General features: G+C 36.6%; 1 protein-coding gene and 1 long non-coding RNA gene across 3 annotated transcripts; both read left to right on the top strand.

Moving 5' to 3' along the window:
- The first annotated feature begins 10771 nt into the window (after positions 1-10771).
- On the top strand, positions 10772-15170 carry LOC140979008 (putative E3 ubiquitin-protein ligase RF298). 2 transcript variants are annotated; one of them, XM_073444357.1, is made up of 3 exons: positions 10772-10938; positions 11541-13720; positions 14436-15170. In XM_073444357.1, exons 2-3 carry the CDS (start codon positions 11543-11545, stop codon positions 14979-14981), a joined length of 2724 nt encoding a protein of 907 aa, XP_073300458.1. In that variant the 5' UTR covers positions 10772-10938; positions 11541-11542; the 3' UTR covers positions 14982-15170. The 2 variants fall into 2 exon arrangements, with proteins under 2 accessions (XP_073300458.1, XP_073300459.1); XM_073444358.1 differs by lacking the exon at positions 10772-10938 and adding an exon at positions 10981-11359.
- Positions 15171-25818: 10648 nt separating this feature from the next.
- Positions 25819-27336, top strand: LOC140978785 (uncharacterized). The gene is made up of 2 exons (XR_012175621.1): positions 25819-26057; positions 26152-27336. It is a non-coding gene; the product is annotated as an uncharacterized lncRNA (long non-coding RNA).
- The last annotated feature ends 553 nt before the right edge of the window (positions 27337-27889 follow it).

A 27889-nucleotide genomic window follows, 5' to 3' on the forward strand; every position in this document is an offset into this window, starting at 1 on the left:
TCAGGGTCTGGGCTAGGTTTAGGCATGGTCCAGGGAAGGTTAGGGTCAGGTGGGCTTGGTGGTGGCTCAGCTGGAGGTGTCCTAGTTGGCTAGGAGTCCTAAGATAGGCTAGGAAGCACTCACGCCCACATGCAGAAATTGGGGTCAAGTTTAAGGTGGGTTTGAGCATGTTAGGGGCTTGTTCTTTTGGCTGGGCTTTGTCAATAGGGTCCCTAGGTGGGTTGGCTAGGGTTTGGCTCAAGGTGGCTCGGGCGTGGCTCGAGCAAATTAGGAGATGGCTCGGTGTGTTTGATAAGGTGTCAAAAACGAAAATAATAAAGCTAAAATTAAATCCAAGGGTCCACGGGGTTGTCTAATGAATTGGAAGGGTAGAATAAATCATAAAAAGGTTATGTTCAGAATTTGGGATCAAAATAACGAGTTTTGGATTTATCCGGGATTTAATCGACTCACGAAACGTTAATTAAAGAATTAATTGAAACGCTTAGATTTAAACTTAATAAAATTATGAAAAATTATATTTAAGCTCAAATAATTATTAAAAGTCTAAGTTTTTAATTTGGGAATTTTATATTAAGGTTTGGGTTAATTCGGGGTTGAAACGCAGTAATACACCTTATTTAAAGAATAAATTAAAAGTCATAGAATTAAGCTAAATAAAAATATGAGAAAATTCATGTAAGCTTAAATAATTATTTGGGACATGTTAGAGTCAATGAAATTAAGAGAATGTCAAAAACGGGAAATTTTACGTCCAGAGGTAAAACGGTCATTTTACACCTAGAAATTTAGTAAACGTCATGGCAGTGCCCTGAATGCTGTTTTATGTGCTAATATGATTATTTTCTATAGTTATGGATGTTTATGGAATTTTATATGTTAAAATTATATTTTAAACATTTATGGGATTTTATATGTTAAAATGATATTTAAATGTTTAGGGAATTTTATATGTTTATGATTTAATAAGTCAAAATGTTATTTTAAATGTTTTGAGGTTAAAATATTTATTTTTGAATGTTTATGAAATGTTCATAATTAAATAATGATTTTTTAATGTCCATGGATTTTTTATGATTTAAAGGTTGACATTTAAAAGACATGTTGCATGCTTGGTTTCAAAAACAAAATTATACGTTATGCGTGATTTTTATAAAGTAATGAGAATGAAAACATTGAAGGAAGTGAACTAATTGTGACTATAATGATGTTATGTTGAGATATCGTGAGGGTTACGGTCCCAGTGAGAGCCCGACGATCGTATTTCCCGTGACACCATTGAGGATTTGAGGTTATGAGGTTTGAGGTAAGAATGGGAATATCGAGAGGGGAGAAGGCCCCAGAGGGAGCCCATTTATGGGAAAAGGCCCCAGAGGGAGCCCGACGATCGTATTTCTATTCGATGAGGATAGGTCAGGGCCCAGTTGACCGGTGAGAGTGTTGCTGGTGTCTCCCGCCGCCCAGTACTGCGGTTTCATGAAGATGGATCCATCGACTTTTGAGGTTTGAGGAAAGTCACAATTAAGGATCTGAATTCAACAAAGGAAAAGGAAAAAGAAAAATTTTTATGATCATGTTATATGTCATGTTGAGGAATAAGGAAAAAGTTAAAGTTTATGTTTGCATGTCATGAAAATGTTATTTTTACGTAAAAGTATTTTAACTGTTGCATGTGGTTTTATACGTATTATTTGTTATAATGATTATGGTGTGTTGAGTCTTTAGACTCACTAGGTGTGATGGATGCAGGTGACGTTGAGGGAGCTCTTGATGGGTGATTGGACTGGACTGAAGGCGCACACAACCCGAGGACCCGTGCTTCTACTTTTTCCGCATTTACGTTTATGATTCATGATTTATGTTAAAGATTTTAAGACTATTTATGCTTTTGAGAGATTTTTGAGAGGTTTAGTATGGGCTATACTTTTCAAATTTAATGCTTTTCAGGTTTGGTAAAACAGACGACGATTTCATTTTTATGACTATCTCATTGATTTTTGAAATACTAGTGGTTGAGGTTTTATTTTAGCGGGTAAAATATTTTCATGTGTTAAATGTCATGGCTGAAAATTGAGTGTAAAGGAAAAAATAATTTCTATTACTTTTTAAGCAAAAAAAAAGGCAGACGCTTCAGAAGCCCCTGAACCAGAAGCACAAACCTGCGCAGCTTCCTTGCTCACTCACGGTTTTCTATCTCCTCTCGAGCCAGCAGCCACCCAAGCTGCACCAGCCCCTGCCCAGCCCTTCTAGGACCCTAATGACTCGTCTTGGCCCAGCCCAACGACCCCCCAAGCCGAGCCATCACTCTCTGTCCCTCTGCAATCCCTGCGCTCCTTCCCCTTAAAGCTCACGGGTTGGAGTCCTAGCTTGCTAGGACTCCTTCCCAACCTTGGTGTTTGAGTCTTAGCGTGGCTAGGACTCTACCTTTGACCCAAGCATGTCCCTAGCTTAGCCCGGTCCAGCCAAACCGAGCCATGCAACGAATTCCCCCCTTAACCGATTCACCTTGACCACTAAACACCAAATTCTGTCCAGCTTATGTTAGCTTCAGGATGTGCACGTTTTGGTGGAGTTTTATGATCCTAAAGCTTCGTGTAAACACCCTTAAATATACTCCTAACATGGAAGCCCCTTTACCACATACAAAACATGATTTTTGGATCAAAACCCATGTTTTAAAAACTCATGTTTGAACAAAAACGAAAATAATTTAAAAGTGTCACTTGATCTTCATGCAATTCATAGTTAAATACATAATATGGTGTGATGATGAGTAAAGGAAAGAATATGACGTGCCTTTGCATTTTAAACGCAAGAAAAACCGTTGACGACTAAGAACGGGCAAGAACCATGGCTTTGAATTCCCTTGAACCTCACGAAAATCCTTCAACTTTGTGGTGTGTAAGTGGGTATCGTGTAAGGGGTGGTGAGGAGAGTTTGATATTGTATGGAGTGTGTGGACGTGAGTTTTTGTTGTAAAGTGTAGGGTTTTAACATATTAAATACTAATTAAATTACTAACTAGGCTTAGGCCTATTAAGCCAATCAAATTAGCCCATTAGTCTTAATTAGGATTTAATTAAATTATAAAAATGGTTTTTTTTTTAAATAAATTTTTGAATTTATTAGCTGGGTTGCCAAAAATTTCGTATTTTAGTTGAAAAACCGACACCGATAAAATTTCGTCCCCGCGTATAAAATCACCTCAAAACCCCTTATTTTCAAAAATATGAAAAACCATCAAAAATATTTTAAATAATTGAAAATAATTATTTAATAAAAATATTTTATGTTTTTCAGCCCTCGTTCTCCGTTCCTCGATCGCCACTTGAATATTCCTTAAAATACAATTTTATGCATGATGATAATAAAATCATATTTTACATATAAACATGTATGTCACATAATCAATTAGCAATTAAAATCAGTTAATTAGCCATTTTTCATGTTTCCTAGATTCGCATGCAGTTGGATTACGTCGTCTTAATTTTGGACCTTACAATTCCTCCCTCCTTAAATAAAATTTCGTCATCGAAATTAAAACTTACCGAATAGATTAGGATAGCGACTCTTCAAGTTCCTCTCGGTTTCCCAAGTAGCTTCCTCTTCCGAGTGATTCAGCCACTTGACCTTGACCATTGGAATGACTTTGTTTCGCAATCGTCTTTCTTGCCTTGCTAAGATCTGGACAGGTGTTTCTTCACATGTCATGTTTGGGGTTAATTGAAGAGGTTAATGATTAAGCACATGGGACGGATTCGACATATACTTTCGCAGCATTGAAATGTGGAACACATTGTGAACTCCTGCAAGTGCTGGTGGCAATGCCACTCTATAAGCTAGTGTACCAATCCTCTCCAAAATCTCAAACGGACCTATAAATCTTGGGCTAAGCTTGCCTTTCTTGCCAAAGCGCATAACTCCCTTCATAGGTGCTATTTTCACAAATACATGGTCGCCCGCTGCAAACTCTAAGTCCCTTCGTCTTTTGTCCGCATAACTCTTTTGTCGGCTTTGTGCAGTCTTCATTCTCTCACGAATTTTGACTACAAGCGCGGCAGTCTCTTCAATCACATCTGGACCAACATCTCTTCTTTCCCCAACCTCGTCCCAATGAATAGGTGATCTACATTTCCTCCCATAAAGTGCCTCAAAAGGAGCCATCCCGATTGATGATTGGGAACTATTATTGTAGGTGAACTCCACTAGATGCAACTTTGGTTCCCAACTGCCTTGAAAATCAATAACACATGCTCGAAGTAGATCCTACAAAATCTGTATAACTCTTTCTGACTGTCCATCGGTTTGAGGATGAAATTCTGTACTGAATAATAACTTGGTCCCCATCGCTGCATGTAGACTTTTCCAGAAAGATGACGTGAATCTCGGATCCCTGTCTGAAACAATAGATAATGGAGTCCCGTGCAGACGAACTATCTCTCGAATATACAAGTCGGCGTACTGAATCATGGTGAATGTCGTCTTAATAGTTAGAAAATGCGCTGACTTAGTAAGACGATCAACTATCACCCAAATAGTATTGAATCCCTTAACTGTCTTTGGCAATCCCACAACAAAGTCCATGGTGACATTTTCCCATTTCTACTTGGGAATAGGGAGTGGCTTCAATTTTCTCGCTGGTCTCTGATTTTCTGCTTTAACTTGCTGGCAAGTTAAAAACTCGGATACAAACTTCAGAATGTCTCTCTTCTTGCCTGACCACCAATATAGCAACTGCAAATCTTTGTACATTTTCGTGCTACCCTGGTGAATGGAATAAGGTGTGTCATGAGCTTCTTTCATAATAAGATCTCTCAAAGAATCGTCTCTAGGAACCCATAACCGATCTCGATAACGAACTATACCATCCATCTCTGAATATAATTTCCGACCCTTAGCTTCATCTCTAGCTCTCCACTTTTGCAACTGATCATCAGTTGAATGCCCATCACGAATTCTATCTCTCAAGGTCGACTGTACTGATAATGTGGCAAGATTAGGGGCCTCGACCCTAACATACACTGTAAGCTCAAACCGCTGTATCTCGGACTGCAACGATCTTTGGAGTGATAGATGAGTGATAACTGCTGCTTTTCTACTCAACGCGTCTGCCAATACATTAGCTTTTCCCGGATGGTAGCTAATGTCACAATCATAGTCCTTCACTAACTCAAGCCATATGTGATGTCTCATATTCACTCCTTTTGAATGAAGAAGTATTTCAAACTTTTATGATCTGTGATGTTTCCCGGATGGTACGAAACGGTTTCAAAATTCCTAACTGATCATGATTTTTCAGTTGGATCAGTTGATAAGACCTTGTTCAAATTCTCTAAGAATGATCATATTCTACTTGTTCAAATTTACGTTGATGATATTATATTTGGGTCAACTAACCCCAAATTATGCGAGAATTTTGCTAAGTTGATGTAGGACAAATTCGAAATGAGCATGATGGGTGAATTGACATTTTTCCTTGGACTGCAAGTGAAGCAACTGGAAACTGGTATCTTTATCAGTCAGACCAAATATGCGAAAGAATTGCTTAAGAAATTTGGCATGGAATCATGCTCAGCAGCAAGCACTCACATGAGTTCATCAGTCAAACTAGACAATGATCAAGGGGGAATATAAGTTGAAGCGACATTATACAGAGGTTTAATAGGTTCATTATTGTACCTAACTGCTAGTCGTCCTGATATTGTATTTGCTGTATGCATGTGTGCTCGATTTCAAGCAAATCCTAAGCAATCACATTTCTCAGCCGTCAAAAGGATTTTAAAATACCTTAAGGGCACACAAAATGTTAGGATGTGGTATTCTAAAGACTCATCTTTCAATTTAGTTGGATATTCAGATGCAAATTATGCAGGATGTAAGCTTGATCGAAAAAGTACAAGTGGATTATGTCAGTTTCTAGGAGACAGACTGATCTCTTGGTTCAGCAAGAAGCTCCAGATTCTTAACAATCTTAGACGTGAGCATTTGATCACCGGATGGGATAGAAACTTTGAAACCCAAACCCATATCTTGAGGAATAATTTTCAGTCTTTTGATGAAGGTTTCAGATATAAAAGAATGTGTAGCTCCTGAATCTAGCAATGCATAGATAGCTACACCTAGAATGATGATCCTCCCTGCGGTGAAAGATGTCTTTTAAATCTTTTCGTGTTGAAACTTAAGGATTTTACTATCATTAATTCCCAAAGTTATACGTAGATTGCGTGTTGAACTTAAAAATTTCTTGAAAAATTGCATTTTAGCCCTCCAATTGTTTTTTTCGAAATTTTTCATCTTAGCCCTTGAAGATTTCGAAAATTACATTCATGGCCCTTAAGAATTCGGTAATTTCATTTTGGTCCCTTAAATTTTTTGAAAATTACAATTTAAATCCCAAAATTTCAAAATTCTCCCAAATCCCTTTTATTATGATTTTCTTTAAATTTTGGCCCTAAACTTTTTATTTGGAATTAAGTCATCCTTTACATAAAATAAGGCACAAAATCAATATCATTTTCCATGGTTCCTAAAATCCTAACTTACATCTAACTAGGGTAGAACATGCAACCTAAATTCAACTAGTTTAGATCTTGTTCACAAATCTTCTAATAACCAATTTAACATTTCATGCGAAAATAAACAATATAAAAAATGTTAAATGACTAGGTTACCCGTGATGAGTGTAGTGTCTGCCTCTTCCTCAGCTTCTTCGGCATTCATAACATAAGCTCGTGCCGTAGTAGCTGCTTTCCTCTTTGGGCAATCGTTAGCTTTGTGTCCATCCTCCTTGCAGTAAAAACATTTAAATGATCCCCATTCACATTTGCCAAGATGTAGACGGTTGCACACTTTGCTTGGTTGCCTCTCGGCAGGCTTCGATGCTCCAGGATTTTGTGGCTTAGGTGGTGCTGACCCTGGGGCTTTAGAGGCCCTTGAGGTCTAGGAGGACCCGTATATGGTTTCTTGTTAGGCTAATTATTATTCTGATGTTGTTGCCTCTTACGATGTAACTCAAAGTCAATGTCCTTCAAGGATTGCTCAGCCTGGTATGCATAGGTAACTGCTATAGCATGATCCACAGGGTGCATCATCATAACCTGATCCCGAATGGTAGGTCGAAGGCCATCCATGAAATTTCTAAGCTTTTCTTCCGCATCCCTGACAATAAGGGGTACAAAGTGACAACCCCTATAAAATTTCTTCACAAAATCAGCAACAGATACGTCTCCTTGACGGAGAGTCATAAATTCCCTATTTATCCGTCCTCTTACATCAGCAGTAAAGTATTTCTCATAGAATTTTGTCTTGAATTGAGCCCAAGTGAGTGTAGCAAGGTCTACACCATGCTCGGCTCCTTCCCACCAGAAAGAAGCGTCATCCCTAAACAGATAAGTAGTACACCTCACACGGTCAGCATCTCCCATGTCCAGATAGCGAAAGTGTACCTCAAGTGAACGAATCCACCTCTCAGCAGCAAAGGGATCAGTAATGCCAGAAAATTCCTTCGGCTCTAGCCTTCAGAATTGTTCATAAATATCATGATGTGATACCTTATCGAACACACCGAGCCATCTCCTAATTTACTCGGGCCACGCTCGAGCCACCTTGAGCCAAAACCTAGCCAACCCACCTAGGGACCTTACTGACCAAGCCCAGCCCAAAAACCCGGCCCATGCTTGCTCAAAAACCTGCTGGACAACAGACCAGATTGCATGTGTATGTGCGTGAGTGCTTTTTAGCTTATCAAGGGCTCCTGGTTGCCTTAGGACCCTTCCAGCCCTTAACCACTTGACCCCTCATGACCCTAACCTCCCTGGACCATGCACAGCCCAAGCTCAGACCAACCCACTTTTTAGAACCCAGCAGCGAAGCCCCTGAACCAGAAGCACAAAGCAGGTTTCCTTGCTCACTCACGGTCTTCTATCTCCTCTCGAGCCAGCAGCCACACAAGCTGCACCAGCCCCTGCCCAGCCCTTCTAGGACCCTAATAACTCGTCTTGGCCCAGCCCAACGCCCACCCCCCAAGCCGAGCCATCATTCCATGGCCCTCTGCAATCCCTGCGCTCCTTCCCCTTTAGGACTACTTCCCAGCCCTGGTGTTCGAGTCCTAGCGTGGCTAGGACTCTACCCTTGACCCAAGCACGTCCCTAGCTTAGCCCTGGTCCAGCCAAACCGAGCCATGCAACGAATTCCCCCTTAACCGATTCACCTTGACCACTAAACACCATATTCTGTCCAGCTTGTGTTAGCTTCAGGATGTTCACGTTTTGGTGGAGTTTTATGTTCCTAAAGCTTCGAGTAAACACCCTTAAATATACTCCTAACATGGCAGCCCCTTTACCACATACAAAACATGATTTTTGGATCAAAACCCATGTTATAAAAACTCATGTTTGAACAAAAACGAAAATAATTTAAAAGTGTCACTTGATCTTCATGCAATTCATAGTTAAATACATAATATGGTGTGATGATGAGTAAAGGAAAGAATATGACGTGCCTTTGCGTTTTAAACGCAAGAAAAACCGTTGACGACGAAGAACGGGCAAGAACCTTGGCTTTGAATTCCCTTGAACCACACGAAAATCCTTCAACTTTGTGGTGTGTAAGTGGGTATCGTGTAAGGGGTGGTGGGGAGAGTTTGATATTGTATGGAGTGTGTGGCCGTGAATTTTTGTTGTAAAGTGTAGGGTTTTAACATATTAAATACTAATTAAATTACTAACTAGGCTTTGGCCTATTAAGCCAATCAAATTAGGCCATTAGTCTTAATTAGGATTTAATTAAATATGAAAAACCATCAACAATATTTTAAATAATTGAAAATAATTATTTAATAAAAATATTTTACATTTTACGTTTTTCAGCCCTCGGTCTACGTTCCTCGATCGTCACTTGAATATTCCTTAAAAATACAATTTTATGCATGATGATAATAAAATCATATTTTACATATAAACATGTATGTCACATAATCAATTTGCAATTAAAATCAGTTAATTAGCCATTTTTCATGTTTCCTAGATTCGCATGTAGTTGGATTACGTCATCTTAATTTTGGACCTTACAGATCCATTGTCCCCATTATTATTTTCCTTGTGCCTCGAAGTTTTGTCGCGATCTCTGAAGCGAATGTCTGCATCTCCGGGCTTTGGCTTCCATCCAAAATGTGGTAATCTTCGTATTACTCACCTAGCGTATGCAGATGATCTCTTATTATTGTCACATGGGGATAAGAGGAGTATAATGATGGTAATGCATTGTTTGAGTAAGTTTGGTGACATGGCTGGTTTGAGAATTAATGCTTTGAAATCAAAAATTTTTATGGCTAGCATGGATGACTCTGTGAGACAGGAAGTTATTGAAGCGACTGATTTCGGGGTAGGTGTAATACCATTTAGATATCTTGGTGTACCGCTTGCAGCTAGACGACTTCGAGCCTCTGACTTTAGCGTTCTTGTTGACTCCGTAGCTTCAAAGGTGAGTGCTTGGCCTCGACACACTCTTTCTTATACCGGGAAAGTTGAATTGCTCTGATCGGTTATACAAGGGATTGAGTGTTTCTGGTTGTCTATTCTTCCTATACCGAAGTGTGTGATTGATATTATTAATTCTATTTGCCGCAAGTTTGTTTTGCCCACCAAACACCCTCCGATTGCTTGGCATGAACTGTGCAAACCTTTGACAGATGGGGGTTTTGGTTTAAAAATCTGAAGGCATGGAACCGCGCTTTATTGGCAAAAACGTTGTGGAAAATTCATGCTAGGACAGATTGCCTCTGGATCAAATGGGTGAATCACATTTACAGCTGCTTTGGAGATGTATGGAACTGGCAGTGGTGCAAAGATACATCCCCATTGATTAAACAAATTATTGACATAAGGGAAGAAATGATTCGGGAATATGGATCGATAGGTGCTGCCTCTTCACAGCTAGATTCTTTGTTCGGTACTACCGGCGGAATACGTTGTGCTTATGAATTTTTTGCGAGGGCCAAAGGAAATTGGCCATGGAAACCACTGATATCGAAATCTTGCTTACTCCCCCAAACATCGGTTTGTTCTTTGTTTGATGGCTCACCGGAAGTTGCTGACTAGGGACAGATTGGGTTTTGTTCAAGACAGAAAGTGTGTGCTTTGCAAGTTGGAGGATGAATCTTTTGCTCATCTGTTTTACGAATGTCCTTGCACTAAGATCATTTGGGATAGAATTCGAAGATGGCTAGGTATGAAGAAGTGTATGGGATCTCCTTCGGCAATATTGCGTGTGTTTCGTTCAGTTTACAGGGGCAATTCGAATATAGCAAGACTGAGATTCACGGCTATGGCAGCTACGATGTACCACGTCTGGAGCATGCGCAATCGGGTTATGTTTGATGGAGAAAAACTGCAGGTAGACGATATTGTCCGGAAAATACAGATTCATTCTTATCGATGTTTACCACAAGTTGTTGAAACAATGTGTGTGCTGCCTTAGTCTGCGTTATTGATCGGATTTTGGTGAGATTATGGCCTATTGTTTTTCGATACTCGTGTGTTATGATGCGTTTTCTTCTTAGCCGTATTCTGATTTCCTGGATATGCCCAGCGTACTTGTATCTGTAAACTTTTTACCTTTTTAATGGAATTAGTTTTATTTTAAAAAAAAATTCACACAAGTTAATTGTGTTGCAATAGTATAGTTAAATATGGCATGGTCCCAATTGACAGCGTGCGCAACCAAACCCCAGATAAATAAAAATTAAAGAAAAAAAAAGAGAACAAATTGAAATTTTCAATTCAATGCTGGAATAGCTGAGAGAATATTAAAATCGCTAACCAAGAAAATCGGGAAAAAGAAATACAAACGAATCCAACTATCAATAATCTCTCTGCTTTCATCCGATGCTTTTGGATTTGTTCAACGTATGTTTGCGCGAAAAATCATAAGCTGAATCGGGTATGAATTCGATCGTGTAATTATCCCTAGGATTATCGAAGATTGATTATTATTCCACTCGCTTATGAGATCTTAATTTTTCATCTATAAGACTGAATTTACTATGAATATGTTTTGTGGGCTACTCTCGAATTTGATTTTCATGATCCATCGAAACTTTCTTGAATTTATAAGCTGTTAATTTGCGTTGATTATTGGATGGTTGTTTCTAGATTGTGTTCCTGCTGTTTATTGATGCACGGTTTTTTGATGCAGATTATTTGATTTTTTTTTGGTAGTGAATGAATCAGTGATGTGCTTCGTCAGTATTTTATTTTTATTATTTTTCCTGGAATTTAGCTGTTTTGATATGTTCTTGGTCTTGCTTGAATGCAAAGATGAAGAGTATTGATTGTGGCTTATTGTTAAAACAACTATGGTGGTACCATTTTTTTCCTCTTTCTTTTGGTATTGTTTTTACTTTTATGAGAGTTGGAAATAGAGCATTGAACTAATTCTTATATATCAGCAGCCATTGCGTGGGATTAAGGATAGTGTTGTTTGTGGAATGGAGTGTTTGTTGAATTTGGAAATTGTTGAAAATGTTCTTTTGTGCTTTTTAGATATGGCATTAATGGTTGCAAAAGCTTGTAGCAGTACTTCGGATATGGCTGTCCAAGAAAAAGGAAGTAGAAATAAAAGAAAATTCCGAGCTGATCCTCCGATCACTGATCCAAGTAAAATCATCCCTTTGCCTCTGAATGAGTGCAGCAATTTTGAATTCTCTGCTGAAAAGTTTGAGATCATCCCAAACTTTGGGCACAAGAATGAGTGCGATCTATGCTGTGTCGATCAAGATAGTTCTGTTGCTTTAAAACTGGACCTTGGATTGTCTTGCACTATGGGGACATCAGAGGTGGAGTCGAGCCAGCCTCCAGAGGAAATACATGCATCATCCAACGAGTTTCATGATGCAGATTGGAGCGATCTTACAGAATCCCAGCTGGAAGAACTTGTTTTAAGCAATTTGGACGCAATTTTCAGGAGTTCGATTAGGCAAATAACTGCAAGTGGTTACAGTTCAGAAGTTTCTAACAAGGCTATCTTAAGGTCTGGACTTTGGTACGGGTGTAAAGACATGGTGTCAAATATCGTTGACAATACGCTGGCATTTCTTAGGAGTGGCCAAGATATTGATCCATCAAGGGAACACTATTTTGAGGATTTGCAGCAGATGGAAAAGTATATATTGGCAGAATTGGTTTGCCTTTTAAGGGAGGTTAGACCTTTTTTTAGCATCGGGGATGCAATGTGGTGCTTGTTGGTATGTGATATGAATGTATCTCATGCTTGCGCAATGGATAGTGATCCTTTGTCTAGTTTCCTTCTTGACTCATATTCAAAAGGCAATTCCTCCATTTCTTCTCGACCCCAATTTGGAACAGAGTCCAGAAGTTATGAGTCCAATATAACGGTTCCTTGTACACCAAATGTATCTTCTTCTTATTCTCATAAATCTATTTCTGATACACCCGTTTTAAATTCAATTCAGGATGGTCATAGCATGCAATCTGATGCATCTGGTGTCACAAATCATACTAACTTGATTCCAAAAACTACTTTTGTTCTCAATGGACTGGTACCAGACAACGAGTGTCAAAATTCTTCATCTAATAATAATATCAGACCCTTTAGCGCTTCAGGATTACCCCACCCTACAATTTCAGAGGAAACGTTTGTGGCGAGTAGAAAAGTATCTGGAATAACCAAAAAGGAGAATGTATTGCGTCAGAAATCGACTCACTTGGAGAAACACTACCGTACTTACGGTTCTAAAGTTACATCTAGAAATTCGAAACTTAGTAATTTCAGTAGTCTAGTCCTTGATAGGAAACTTAAGGCTGCAGCTGGTTCTACCGGTATCAATGCTAAGAATGGCTCCTTCAAAGTCAGGAAGGGAATCGAGTTTGATGCGCCTCAAGACAGTGTGAATCAGAATCTTTCAGCGAGCCAAGAATGCACTTCAGTTCCCACGTTTGGTTCAGAAACTATTAATGGCAGCTTTTCATTGCCTAAAGCCAGTATCTCGTCCTCATTTCCTGTCGTGCCGGGCGATACCTCTTCTTCATTACCTACTGCTGATACAGAGCTTTCTCTCTCATTCCCTTTAAAAAGCACTGCAAATCCAAAACCAATCGATCATAACATCAAATCTGCCAAGTCCACTATTGTCAGTGCTTCAAGTGATAAGTCTCTAGGTCATAGGGCCCCGCTGGACCGTAAGGATGAGATGATTATGAAGCTGGTTCCTAGAGTACAGGAATTGCAAATTCAGCTAGAAGAATGGACAGAGTGGGCAAATCAGAAGGTCATGCAAGCTGCTCGTAGACTGAGCAAGGACAAAGCTGAGGTCAAGGCACTTAGGCAAGAGAAGGAAGAAGTAGAGCGGCTCAAGAAAGAAAGGCAAACATTGGAAGAGAACACCACAAAAAAACTATCTGAGATGGAAAATGCTCTTCGCAAGGCTGGTGGGCAGGTGGAACGAGTGAATGCTGCTGTCCGCAGGCTTGAAGTTGAGAATGCTGCATTATGGCGGGAAATGGAAGCTGCGAAATTGCGTGCTGCGGAGTCAGCTGCAAGCTGTGAAGAAGTGTTGAACAGAGAGAAGAAGACGCTGTTGAAATTTCAGACTTGGGAAAAGCAGAAGATAATTTTTCAGGAGGAGCTTTCAGCTGAGAAGCACAAGTTGAAGCAGCTGCAACAGGAACTGCAGCAAGCCAAAGAGATAAAAGATCAAGTTGAGGTATGCTTAGCTCCTAACATAATTTAACTTTTCCCTTCACATTAATCCAAAAATTTTTTCACTGATATGTGCCTAGAATTAATCGACTTCCATCAAAAAATTCCTCAAATGCCTGATGAAGAGGCTTTAGTGTTCAAAGGTTAACAGTTGTATGTGGACACGTTTTTATCACCTCTTATGCATATTTGTCTTCCTATGGTTACCAAATTGTTAGTCTTCATGGAATTTAATTGTTAATGACGGAACGACATAATTGGAGGAGCGTGTTGATCAATATACTTCCACCATTAGGATTAAACTTTTTAATGAGTCAAGTACCACCATGTTGTTCTCATGGTACTTGAAAGATAGCCATGGTCAATCTTGGACCTTTTCTAAGTAAATTTGTGACTGCTTCAAGTAAAATTTTTGGTATATGTTGCCCTCATTATAGTGTTCTTGCATTCAGTTGAACATCGGATACAGCTTCACTTGAGAATATGAACTCAAAGATTTCTTGTTTGGGATCCGTGACCATAGATTAATTTATGAAAGTACAAATAAGATTTAACTAAAGAATGATCTATGTTTCTAATTTAATGTAAAATATGAAGTCTTATATTTTCACAAAACTGTGAAAGCATTGTTTATATTTCTGGAGAACCATATTCTTGCCCTTGTGGCTTATTCTTGGTGATATTTGCACGTTTAGATTGCAAAGTTGTTAAAATGACAGGCAAAACGGGATCTAGAGGAGAAGGCCAACAATGAAGTACTTACACTAGCCAATTCATTTAGAAAAGAAAGAGAGCAAATTGAAGCCACCGCCAAATCCAAAGAGGATGCAATTAAATTAAGAGCAGAAAACAATCTACAGAAGCATAAATATGATATTGAGAACCTTGGAAAAGAAATTGCCCAGCTGAGGTTAAAAACCGATTCATCAAAAATCGCAGCTCTTAGAAGAGGAATAGATGGAAGCTATGCCAGCAAGCTCACCGACCTCAGAAAAACTCAAGCCCATCAAGATCCCATAACCCCTTACATCTCAAATACACTGACATCCACCAATTTTCACGGCTCTAATGGAACAGGAGGAGTAAAACGTGAACGGGAATGTGTGATGTGTTTATCCGAGGAGATGTCTGTCGTTTTCTTGCCATGTGCACATCAAGTTGTATGTACAATGTGCAATGAGCTGCATGAGAAGCAGGGAATGAAGGACTGCCCGTCGTGCAGGAGCCCAATTCAACGACGTGTTAGTGTACACTATCGATCTTAATATGTGAGTCGGATTTCTTTTTTCAGTAATTAAATATGTGGGTTTTGACAATAAATAATGGGTTTGGATGATCTTCTCCAAAGTTTAGGCCATCTATACATATATGGCTTGAGTGAAGTCTGGTTTATTTATACTCTGATTTCCCTTTTCATTAAATATATACCTATTGTGGCTTTTTCCTTATGCTAATTTATCATGCAAACATTAGATCTCAAATCTCTTGGCTTTATACTCAACCAGACTTTATTTGTGTGAATATTCATGCATTTAAGTGGATAATTCAGTGTTTTCTTGAGTTTCAACACAAAATAAAAACAAATTTCACATGTATTTGTTCTTGAAAATTGAAATCATGTCTCACCTCTTTATTTATTTTAATTTACCTTGGAATTATTATATTGCACTTACCATTTTTTCCATCAAAATTAATCTTGTTTTGTAGAGCACAAGAAGCTCAAATAGTTCAAATTTTATTTTAAGAAATCTTGGAAATCGGAAATTAATTGTAACGTATGAAAAACCAACATACGTAAACCACATGCATGCAAAATTATTTTAATTGCTTAATTACTTTATTTAATTGCTAGCATGATATTTATTATATGATTAAAAGTATGATTGCATTATTAAATGATAATATGACATGATTACATGAAATTTAAGGATTTTACCCGAATATTCGATAATAGGCAGGGGAAAGGAGACCGGAGACGACCAAGACAAGAATAATTATTTTTCATTAAATAATGGCAAGGCTTCCTAATATGATTAAAAATGGTTTAATTTTTCTAAAAATGTGGAGTTCGAATTATTTTACGAGTCAAGCTCGATTTTTCTCGGGAAGCCGGTTTTGGACAAACAAGGAGTTTTAAAAAATCAAAAATATTATTTTTGAGAAACTTAATTTATAAAATTTTATTATTTAATTAAATAAGTGTTATTGAGCTCAATTTAATTAATTTAAGTAGGCCCAATTACCCTTAAGCTTGCAAGCCCAAAACCAAAGCCCATTATCATGTTAATTTATTTATAAATATGCTACCTAGGTTTGCAAACCCCATAATTCAGCCCCCTAATCAGCCGAAAAACACACTCACACACACCTAATATTTTCGAGAATTTGGAGGAAAAGAAAGGCTTGTGTTCTTCGTCGTCCGGTCGTCCAACGTCACACCCTCGCCAACAATCGTCTATTCGAGCGTTATAAACGCAAAGACACGTTTCCTAAATCCTTTTAAACATCATACAAATCATAATATGTGTGTTTTAAATTTTAATTGTTTTTGCATGAATAAAATAGGTATTTGATAATTTTTACGGTAGAACGTTTATACGACATTTTTGCGCTTTTATGAAAAACGTATTGAATCCAACGGACACACTGCCAATACATGATAAATTATGAATCATTATTGGTTAAAACATGATAAAATCTAATAAAAAACAGGCTGGAACCGTGGGAACAGAAGCAAAGACAGGAACTGTGGGTTTGGTTGGATTGTACAATTCAAGGAACTCGGTTCTTATGCATGGGGGCAAGTGGCTCGACCAGGTATGGGGGTTGGGTCCTAAGAGTCATGGTTAGGTCCTAGGAAGAGTCCTAGCATGGCTAGGACTCGTGTACCAGGCTGGGGAAGATTCCACGAAAGCTAGGACTCTCCCCAAGATCTTCCGCGAGCAGCTGTTGTGCAGGGGGTGACGGCTCGGTTTGGGGCTGGGCTAGGTGGTCCATCAGGGTCCTAGGGTGATGGGCAGGGGTCGGGCCAGGGGCTGGACTGGCTGGGTGCGCTATGGCTCGAGCCAAAAGTGGAAACCGTGAGGGAAGCTAACGTGCGGCTGCTGTCTTCTGATCCAGGTGGCTCGCGCGTGGGTTCCAGGGTCTGGGTTGGTCTGGATTGGGTCTTGGCGTGGTCCATGGATGGTTAGGGTCAGGTGGGCTCGGTGGTGGCTCGGCTGGAAGTGTCCTAGGTTGGCTAAAAGTCTATAGGCGTGAGTAGCAACCATGAGCAGTTTCGGGTCTTCTGTCCAGGAGTGATTGAGCGAGCTAGGGTCTGGTTCTAGGGGCTGGGCTTGGTCAGTAGGGTGCCTAGGTGGGTTGGCTCGGGTTTGGCTCGAGGTGGCTCGACCATGGCTCGAATAAATAAGGAGTTGGCTCGGGTTGTTCACTTAAGGGTCAAAAACTTAATTTAAAAGATTAAAATTAGAACCATGAGTCCACGGGTGTGGTTCATGGCTCCCAAGGGTAGAATAAATAATAAAAATATTATGTTTAAAATTTGGTATCAAAATAATGAGTTTTGGATTTATCCAAGATTTAATCGCCTCACAAAACGTTAATTAAAGAATTAACTGAAAAACCTAGTTTTAGGCTTTATAAAATTATGAAAAATTATATTTAAGCTTAAATAATTATTTAGAATAAACCCATGTCATTAAAAGTGAGAAAAAGATAAATTCGAGAATTTTTACGTCCACGGGCAAAACGATAATTTTACACTTAAGAAAATACATAAAAGCTTGGCAGCGTCCCGAATGATCATAATGTTTGTTAAATGATATTTTATGATTTAAAATGATGATTTTGATGATAATATGTTATTTTATGATTTATGGTAAATCTGTGTAATTTATACTGTTTAAAATGCTATTTTTGGAAAGTTATGTTATTTTATGATTTTTAAAGAAAAGGAAAAAATATTTTGAGGGATGTGAATTGACAGTGACATATGATATATGATTTGTGGGGGATCCGTTTATGTGAGGATGGTGAACTTACGATTTTGTGTAGATGTCGCGAGGGGAAAAGGCCCCAGAGGGAGCTCATTTACGAGAGAAAGCCCCAGAGGGAGCTCATTTATGGGAAAAAGCCCCAGAGGGATCCCGTCTATGGGAGAAGGCCCCCGAGGGAGCCCCGACGATCGTATTTCCATGGTGGAGCCTAGTGCCCACCCCTATAGGCCATGTGGAGCTGAAGACTGATCAGTCGACCGAAGGATAAAAGCTAGTCACTTTCAAAGATCAAACTTCACCCAAAATAATATATGATTGAAAGCTTTACGATTTTAATGATTTTATGATATATGATTCATGATGATGATTAAAACTATTTTTAAATAATTTTTAAAATGATTTATTTATGCTCAAAGATTATTTTAAAAGATTTTTAAGTGATTTATTTATGCTTAAAGTTATTTTGAAATGATTTTACGATTTTCGATTTATTTATGTTTAAAAGCTATTTTAAATAAAAATATGATTTTTATGCATGTGATTGTATATGTAATATTTGTTATCCATGTTTAGAACGTGCTGAGTCTTTAGACTCACTAGGTTTGTATGATACAGGATTTGATGATTTATGGGAGGTACTGACGATTGAGTGGATCGAGTGCAGCAGTACACACCCGATAGCCTTTATGTTTCCGCACTAGCTAGATAGATTTATGATTTGAAGATTTATGTTAATGATTTTTATTAGAGATGTTTTTATGTTCTGTTTTATTGTTAGTTGATCTTTTTAAAGGTCAATTTAGGAAGTTTTGATCAGTCGATGATTTAAGATTTATTTTTATGCACTTGAGATCTCTTATATTAATTGATTGTGATTGTTAGAAATGTTAAGTTATTTTATTTAGTTAGTATTTTCGATTTTATGATTTATGAATAGAAAAAAAAAGTTGAGGTCGTTTCATTAATTATCACGGGGTTGTCTAGATGATATTTGCAAGAAGATGAGGCACCATGTAATCACAAGTGGTTGCTTTTTATTTGAAAAATGACTACTAAGTGACATACAACCTAATTTAATTTTATTTTTTGGGCAAACTATTAATAACTCCTCATCTTTAAACATATCTTTATCCTCACTCCTTATTTCCCCAAATGTTTGTTTGAGCTCCCTAATCTTATAAAATTTTCAAAAATATCATCAATCTTCATAATTATGTAGCCCAAAGACATGCATCTATACAAGGTTTTCAGTCTATATATCATTTTTCATATTATTGATTTTTTTAATGGTCCATCATGCTTCTGTATAATAAATTGAACAGTTTACCTATTTGCCCGGAGTGCCGTCGGGTTGTATCCACCAGGTTTTATAGACTTCTCCTCATAGTCCAACCACACAGTCACAACAAAATGGTTTCTGACGTAGATTCCTTCAACACCACCTAGCACAACTCTGTTTCGTTTCCTACCTCGGGTTGTATAATAAAGTAGTTCAATTTGAAAATAATACATGAGAGGGGCAGTAAGTATTGATCTTTTTATTCAAACGTACAATTTATTAATGCACAATAAAGAAAACCATTACAAGTTTATTTTGAGAGAAAAATAAAGAGGTTGAATGATGTCTTCATCTTCATTCTGCTTTGGTATTTATAGAAGTCTCAGTGGATTTGAAATCTGGACTTCAAATCTTGTGAATTATGCTGCTAGTTGTGGCCGACAACATCTTATGAGTGGTGGTCTCTTCAACCACTAGTTAGTAGCTTGTCTTTATGGGTGGTTGAGTGATCCAACTTCCACTAATTAGTGGAATCTTCTTTTAGTGGTGGTTCAACCTCCATTAATGAAGTGGTTGGATCACATACCTACTTTATCTTTGTTGGGGAATTTTTAGTTTTTGTACGGTCCATGAGGAAATTGTTTTTATTTTTTTGTGGTTCTTCACCACTTGGTCCTATTTCTGCAAGATTCTTTCAGTCAGATCTTGACCGAAAACCTTTCTCGAATTCTGGCTCCTTCTGGTTCGGGCATTCTGGGCAGATGCTTTCTGATCATCTTATCACATGAGCCATGTTACAGAATTTCCGACGAGTTTCTTAGATCCACGGCAGTTTGTTATTTCACAAAGATTTTTTTATTTTCAAATAAGTCTTCTGAAAAACTTGTTGTTTTTATTGTCATATTGTTTAAAAAAAAAAGGTTCATTCATAGAATTCTGATAAAAACTTAAATGAAAATTTTACTTTGTCTATCTCGATTGGACAGACCCATAGACCACATGCTCTTCTGGTAGAGACGTCATCTTCCGTTAATGAACCAACAAAGGGTGTTTCTTCAGTTGAAGGATCTTTGATAAATTTTTAAATATTTGTATCAATGAAATGCTTCATGTGATCCTTTTTCTTGTTAGTTTTGGTTCTGCACAAAATACAGTTCCAGAATATCTCTTCTGGGCAAATAATCATTGTTTGTCCATGCCTCGTGCACTGCTTCTTGAATCCACTTAAGTAATCATGAAATTTCAAGGAAGCTAGGTGATGTAGTATAAACTAAGGCCAGAGCCCCTAGTTCATACCATGTCTTGACTTCCTTTGGATATGAATTTGGTTTCATTCACACCATTTGATATTTCCTTGCTACATCAACCCGAATGGATTGACTTAAAGACTTGAGATAAGGATCTAGAATCTCAAATTTTTTTGACTGACTCATCTAGAGATTACTTCGACTTAACACTTGTGCTAGGGATATTTGAATCCCCTGTTCCAGGTATATAGTCATGTACTCGAAAATTCTTCATTTGGGAACCAGTGGCTTCTCGATGCCTTGGAGGATAGGCCTTTGTATTACAGACCATAGCTGGGTATAAGCTTGTAAACATCATGCAATTCGATCCGAGACAATTCTTTTATTGGCTTTCTGTAGCCTACCCGCAACTTCTGCATTTAGAGTAAGCTTTTTGAACTCGTTTTGAAACGTTTTAAGGTTTTTCCTCAAGTGTCTCTGTATTTTTATGATAATATCGATATCATTGTTGTACATCTCTTGTTAAGAAATCTATAAAATATTTTCAAGAGATTTAATAATCATAATATCAAAAATATAATTTTGACATAAAGCTTGTCACCTTAAAAATATAGCTTTCTCGGGTTTTGATTGTATTCTATTTTTCAAGAAAGCCTTTACCCATATGTTATCAACCTTTAAGGTAAATTTCTTGCTGGTAAAAATAATGGTCATTTTTAAAAGCTTTTTTACTGCATAAAATTTATTCTCGTTGATATGCCATCTTATGGCTTCTATTTCTTATAATATACCATTGCAATACATGTATAGTTGTTCTTCTTCACTTGTGAGCTTTGTTAAAAGTGCTGCCCACCAATGATCACTAGGACTGTGTATGATACCAGATCATATTTATATTGAGGAATGACCATTTTTGCAAAACTTTTGCAAATCTCCTTTAGTTGGTTAAGTCTCTTCGTGTGTTCTTCTGTTCATATAAATCTTGCATCTTTTTTCAGTAATTGAATAAATATTTTCATGTGTTTTGTTTGGTTTTTAATAAACATCCCTGCAAAATTAACAACTCTTAAGAAACTTTGTAGTTTTTTATTTTCTTTCAATTTGTCTGGAAAATTATGTACTTCTTCCACTATGTGTTTTTGCATAATTATTCCAGACTCGTCGATATGTATTCCGACAGATTCAATCTTTCTTGTAGCAATAACTACTTTTTTTGCAAATAGAACAGTCCTTTTTTTACAAACTTTAGAAAAAATCTCTTAGTGTTTGATTTGTTTTTTCATATTTTTATATGATACTAAAACAACATTAATATAGACAAACATAAATTTGAGATAATCCTCAAATAGATTATCTATTTTTTAAAAAATATATGGGGTGAATTAGTAAATCTTATTGGTAAGACTTCCCAAATATAATGTCCTTGTAGTGTGGAGAAAGCTGTGAATTTCTTGCTTTCTTGATGCAACCGGATTTGATAGAAACCAGAATTACAATCATATTTAGAGAATATTTTAGCGTAATGTTCTCTACTAATTATAAAATACCCATCGAACTACAAGATTTTATTAATTTCTTGATAATTAATAATCAAACTAGGTTTGTTTCTTTTGATCTCACCATGATTTCCTGCTTTATGGTGAAATTCCTGCTTTGATTAGTCCAAAGTTCAGATGTTCCTTGATAATAATCTGCATAGCATTTTGATCAAAAATGTTCATTGAGATAGGCTTGCATATGAAAAATTCATACTTTGTCTTCCTTGATTTTTAGGTTCGATTTAAGTTGATTTTTATCTCACCATCTCAAAAGATCTTCATAGTAATTTCTTTGATCTTTTTATTGACATCTTATAGGTCCTTATTTGCTCTTAATTGGAGCACTTTTTCTCCAAAACATCTAGAATATTTCATTTTTGGGTTCGAAAGTTATCCTTCATAACCACGCTTGTTGTGAAACTGGATTGGCTTTTCTGTAAAATGACTCTTTTAGTTTCTGGACTATGACTTTATGATTTTATGATGTTGTGAACAATAATCTTCTAGTCACATTTTCTTGTGTATATGACTTAAACATATGTAGGAAATTGTTTCCTAACATAATGTCAGCTCATGTATCATGAAAATATATCGGTGGTATTTTTACTTTGTACCAAGATGTTTGTCCAGCACCTCCGATTAATATTTCTGTCATCTTAATCATGTTACATAAGATTAAGATTCGTTTACAGAAATCTCATCCAACAATCCGGGGTAATTCTTCTTCCAATTCTTTTGAAAAAACTTCTCTTTTTAGTATACAGATTTCAGCCACTGATTCAATATAAGCAACAAAATATTCTGCTTTATATTTTTCACATAGCATCCCTACTGGGATGTATATCGAGAATGAGATCGTGGTCATTGGATCTTTCACATTCTATTCCCTGCCATAAATTTCATTACATTCTTAAGTCGTTTCCAAGGTTTGTGTTTCTCAAAAAACTTTAGCTCAAGAATCAATTGATCTGGTTCTTTTCTTGGGATTCTTTTGATGTGAACTTCCAATTCTCCGATATTGATAATTTCTTGGTAAGTTCTTATATCATAGATTGTTCTAAATAGTATATAGTGCTACAAGGAAATTGATTTCTTTGTCTTATAATATCAAATAATATTTCGACTTCCGTCCATCCCTCCGGATATCTAAGTTTTCCTATTGTTGACAACTTTTTTGTTCTCGGTTGGACTTCATGGAGATGTTTTTCCCCTATCTTTGACTTTTTATTATATCTCCTTGAAATGATAATCTTCTTGGTTCCATTTTAAGACTTTGATTCTTTTGTAGAATTGGTTTGTCTTAAATTTGGATATTTGTTTCCTATATTAAAGAAAACTCGATTCTTTCTGGATAAATTGTCTGAGCAGCTTTTTCAAACATTTCTGGTATTTCAATAAACTCATTTCTAATAAACAATGTTGAATGATGTGTATTAGATAGAGCATATGAAATTTGATAGGTAATAGAATATGATCTATTATCCTATTTCATCAGCCTTTTTTTCTTTGAAGTTTTGATGCAAGGTCAAAGCTTGACTGAAATCTCGATCTGCCATGATGTAAGAAATTCTTGGATAAATTACTCCTACGATTTTTCTTGCATAGAGATTCACTGAGATAGTTCTCAGTATTGAGTCTTGAAGGTTATCCATTCTTTTATCGTGTATAGCAATACCAATGAGTGAATCTATTCCTTCTTTAAAAGTATTTTTTTTATCATAATCTAGATTGCTCCGATATAAATCTATGACATGGTTCGTGCTATTTTTATCTTGAATATTTGTAATTCTTTCTTAATTTCTCCAGAAGGAATTAATTGCATCTCTATCCAGTTTCTCATAAGTTCCATTAAGATTGTCATTTCCTTTCTCAAAACCTTATAGATTAGATGATGCTTTCTATTTCTTAGGTCAAGATTTTCTAAGAATTTTTCTACATATCCTACAGAGAATCTTTGATATCTATGTAGGCTAGAATTTTTTCTCATGTTTTTTTGGACCATGTTATGAGATATTGTTGTCTGGCTAAAGAAACCGGACAAATCTTCATGTGTTGATATAAAGTGTTTCTCCTGTGATTCACATAACCGAATTCCAATCATCTATGTGATCTTTTCTGTTTTTGAAGTCTAGTACATCAATGTTAAGCAGAACCACATAAGGATGCATATGTTCCAAAACAGATTTTCCATAGGGTGTTTGGTGCAAAGAAATTTGACTTCTCCTCAACAATATTCCCACTAGGTGTGCTTCTTCACCAACCTGAAAATATGTTTGCGGTCCTTTCATATTGTATTATGAGATCCCATACTTTTCTTTGGTTGTTTATGAGAAGATGGCCAGGTTATTGCGGGTGGTTCACCCAGTTGTGTTCATCTTCATATCTACGACATCAAGATTTGCAAAAGATTCTGCAAGATCTTGGAGATCATCGAAACCAAACTTTTTTAAAGTTGTCATCCGATGAATTTCTTTTCTAAGACATTTTTAATTAGATTGATCATTTTTTTCTTCGTCGGTTAAAGGTTTTGTCATCACCTTAGTCATCCCTCATTGATGTAATAAGGGTTCGGTACCAAAAGATGATGATATCTTTCCTACCGAAGTCATTTTACTAAAACTTGTTTGTTGTTCCAGAGTTTGGATTATTGTTTAAATATCATTTAATGTTATAAGAATTTTTTCTTATTTTTCAAGGAATTTTTTCATTTGATATATAATACAACATATTACCATAATTTTATACCGTCTTTTGGATTTCTATAAGATCTTTAGAGAGCTTAGAGAAATCATGTATTGTTTCCAAGAACTTATTAGACAAAATCATAAATTTACCGTTGGATTCTGATAAGTTCCACATTGCTCCTGATATCTAACATTGGTTAGATCTTCTTGTTTCAAATATTCCAAAATATTATAATAATTCACGCAAATAATTAATTTCGAACCTATGTTCGGATCCGTATTATTTGAGAAAATTCTCCTCCTCAAATATTTAATTACACATTAATAATAATTTTGGATGTTTGAAATAATTTGACATCGCTCTGATACTATTTACGACTCAGGTAAATCAATCAATTAAACTCAACAAATATAAGAACATTTTTATCATTTTTATTATTTTAGGGAGTTTAAACAAAGTTTTTTGAGTGTAAGAAGTTAACATAAATTTATGTTTTGATTTATTTACAATAATTTATAACATTTATCTCTATTTTATTATGGGTTCATACTATATAAATATATATAAAAGACAACAAATATGGAAAAATAGATATCAAATAAAAGGAAAAAAATCAAAGCTTATAATATAGTTTTCACTAAAAATATTAAATAAAATGGAAATATTTCAACTAGAGTAGATAAGATAGGTAGGAGTTGGGCTTACTCTCCTCTCTTCTTATGTGTCTTAAACTAAGCCACGTGTCGATCATTTCTTGGCATAGGGTATATTCTCTGACCAATAAATGGGCCCCATTTTAGCACTTTTAAAAAAAACAATTATTTATAATATTGTCATCGATCCATTTATGTGCATCACTCAAAACTAATGGTCCGATCAATAAACTTGATAGATGAGGATTCAATCTAATCACATAGTTTTTTTTGTTAGTTTTTTTAGCTTTATCTCATTTTTAACCCACCTCATTTGAATTGATCCGATGGATTTGAATCCTACCAGGCTGTATAACGAGCGGCATAATTTTAATGTATTAAATTAAATTTTTTTTAAAAAAATCATAAAAATTTGAAGACCACTTATGTAAGGCCCTGTGATTAATTATCCGGTAATTTGATATAATTAGAATAATTATTGAGTTGTAAATTAAAATAATTATTTATGCCAAATAAATTCAAGAAGTGTGTTAAAAATATGTATTTTAGAATCTCGGAGAATTTAACGATATAAAATACATATAGAGTTTAAATAACACACGAGTTCTTAAAATACGTAAAATTCGGATAAAATAGACTCAATTTATTAAGTGTTGTGGTCAATTATTACACACATATACACAACTTATCTTACGCATAAGAGAGGGAAGAGAGGAAATAGAAATAAAGAAGAAAACCCAATTCCCGCAACCCTTGGAGCAGCTGCGGGAAAGTCGCGATATCTCCTCCGTCCGGCGTCCAAATCTCGAACGGTTTGAGAGGTTTTCTTCCTTACTTCAGTAGCTTCGTTTTGAACCATGAATCGCCACTTTTGATGCTCGTTTCAGTCCCAATCAAACCCTGTTTCAGGATTGTTCCTGTTCGAGTTTCTTGTTCGATTCTAGGTGAGCTATTGTTTGGTTCTTTCTTGGTTCTTTGGAGTATATTGAGCAAGGATTTGAAGCTTAAATCTTACCTTGCTGTTCCTGCATTTTCCAGCTAGTTTTCAGTTCGGTTGTTGGTCGTGAATAGTGTTTTCCGACGTCTTTTCTGGCGAGTAGCAACATTGGACCGCTAGCGACTAGTTTATACTTCGATCTTGGTAATTTTGGATCCAATTCCAGATTTTTCGGTGCATAAGTAGGCTGCCCCGAAGTGTAATTTTACTCGCTTCGATTTAATTTCGCTTTGTCGATTTTAATGCATTATATTGAAGTATATATTGGGTTTATATTGTAGGTTCGATCATTGGAGAGCTTTGAGGTATAAATCGAAGAGTTTGTGAATTAGTATCGAGTTAATCATGTGATTAATTTGGAGAATTACGGTTATTTAGTTGAAATTTCAGAATTGTTGAAATTGATTAGGGAATTAAGTTTTGATAATTAAAAATCAATAAGTTGGATTAATTTAGTTTTATTGGTGAATTGTGAATTATTCGACCTATTTTTTTTATCATTGTTAGGTCGAAGAGATTAAAGTTGAGCTTGTTGTGATTTTAGAGTCGGTTTAGGTATGTTACAGCTCGGTAATTTACGACTGTAAAACATAAATTATGTTTAATTGTCATTCTGTGTTACATGGATCGTGTTTATGATTTGTTGACTGTTGTAATATGTTAAATGCCTTTGTTGTGATATATGTTTATTATTGTGACATATTATTGGCATTTAGCATTGGGCATACTGTTGTGACATTCATGTTGAGCCCTATCGTTCTTGTTAGCCCATTGTTGATATCCGTTGTTATCTGGCACTGTTGTTTATCTCGGGATCATTGTGTGGCTGATAGGCTTATACACATGAGACCGTAGATGTGATTGAACAATCCCGTGGTTAGTGCAGCCTTTTGAGGTGAGCGCTGGGATTGTGTCATCTAGTTTGTTCTGTTGTGCCATCATGTTATAGCATATCAGCTGTATGGAGGCCGAGTCAGGGGTGTTATTCAACACAGCTTGGCATACCTCGCATACTTGGCAGGGCGGTTTAGCTGCATGACGATGTAGCTCCCCTGTGTTGTTGCTCGAGCATTATTCCAGTTGTTATCGTACCGTTTGTTGGCTCCTGTTATCCCGATTATTCGTTGAGCCTTTCATGCATTGCATATTACATTTCATTATATGATTATGCATGATTTATGTTATTGTTGTTATTGTTGAACTGTTTCATACCAGAATCCTAACCTTAGTTGTTTACTGGGGGCTGCTGTGGTTGCTATTGGGCACCATGGTAGATCTCCCGAGTCGTATTGCAGCATCAGGCCGAGGTTCCGCCAATGGAGCTCGGGATTGAGGTTGGATTGCTTGGTTCTGTTCGGTGGAGTCTCCCAGTTAGTCCATATATATGTCTTGAGTTTGTTTCAGTCTTGTATTGTATTTTATTTGGCAGGGAGATGCCCCGTGTATCTGTAGTGATATTTGGTTGTCCTTGTTATGTTCTGAGGCGTCTCTGTGATTTTATTGATCTGGTGAGTATTTGGTAAGTTTTAAATTCTGTTTAGTCCTAGCCAGTGCGGCTATAGGTTGTTGACTTTGGTTTTGTTTTAATGACTCTAGTTGGAGTATATTTTGATATAAAATGTTGCTTGAGTTTTCGGGATGTCCTACTTACGGGGAGGTCATGCCGAAATTTTTCTAGGCCCTGAGATCAGTTTTAAAGTATTTTAAACCTTTTTCCGCTACACCTTTAAATCAAACCATTATTGTTTGATCATTACTTGTCATTAGAGTAAATGGGCC

Source organism: Primulina huaijiensis, chromosome 6 (genome assembly GCF_012295235.1).
Source record: "Primulina huaijiensis isolate GDHJ02 chromosome 6, ASM1229523v2, whole genome shotgun sequence".
Classification (NCBI taxonomy): Eukaryota; Viridiplantae; Streptophyta; class Magnoliopsida; order Lamiales; family Gesneriaceae; genus Primulina; species Primulina huaijiensis.

What these genes read in the sequence shown, in the direction of transcription:
- LOC140979008 (XM_073444357.1), top strand. Translation starts at nt 11,543, where the DNA reads ATGGCATTAATGGTTGCAAAAGCTTGTAGCAGTACTTCGGATATGGCT. An exon ending in AGATAAAAGATCAAGTTGAG is followed by an intron (nt 13,721 to 14,435) that starts GTATGCTTAGCT and finishes TTAAAATGACAG; the next exon opens with GCAAAACGGGATCTAGAGGA.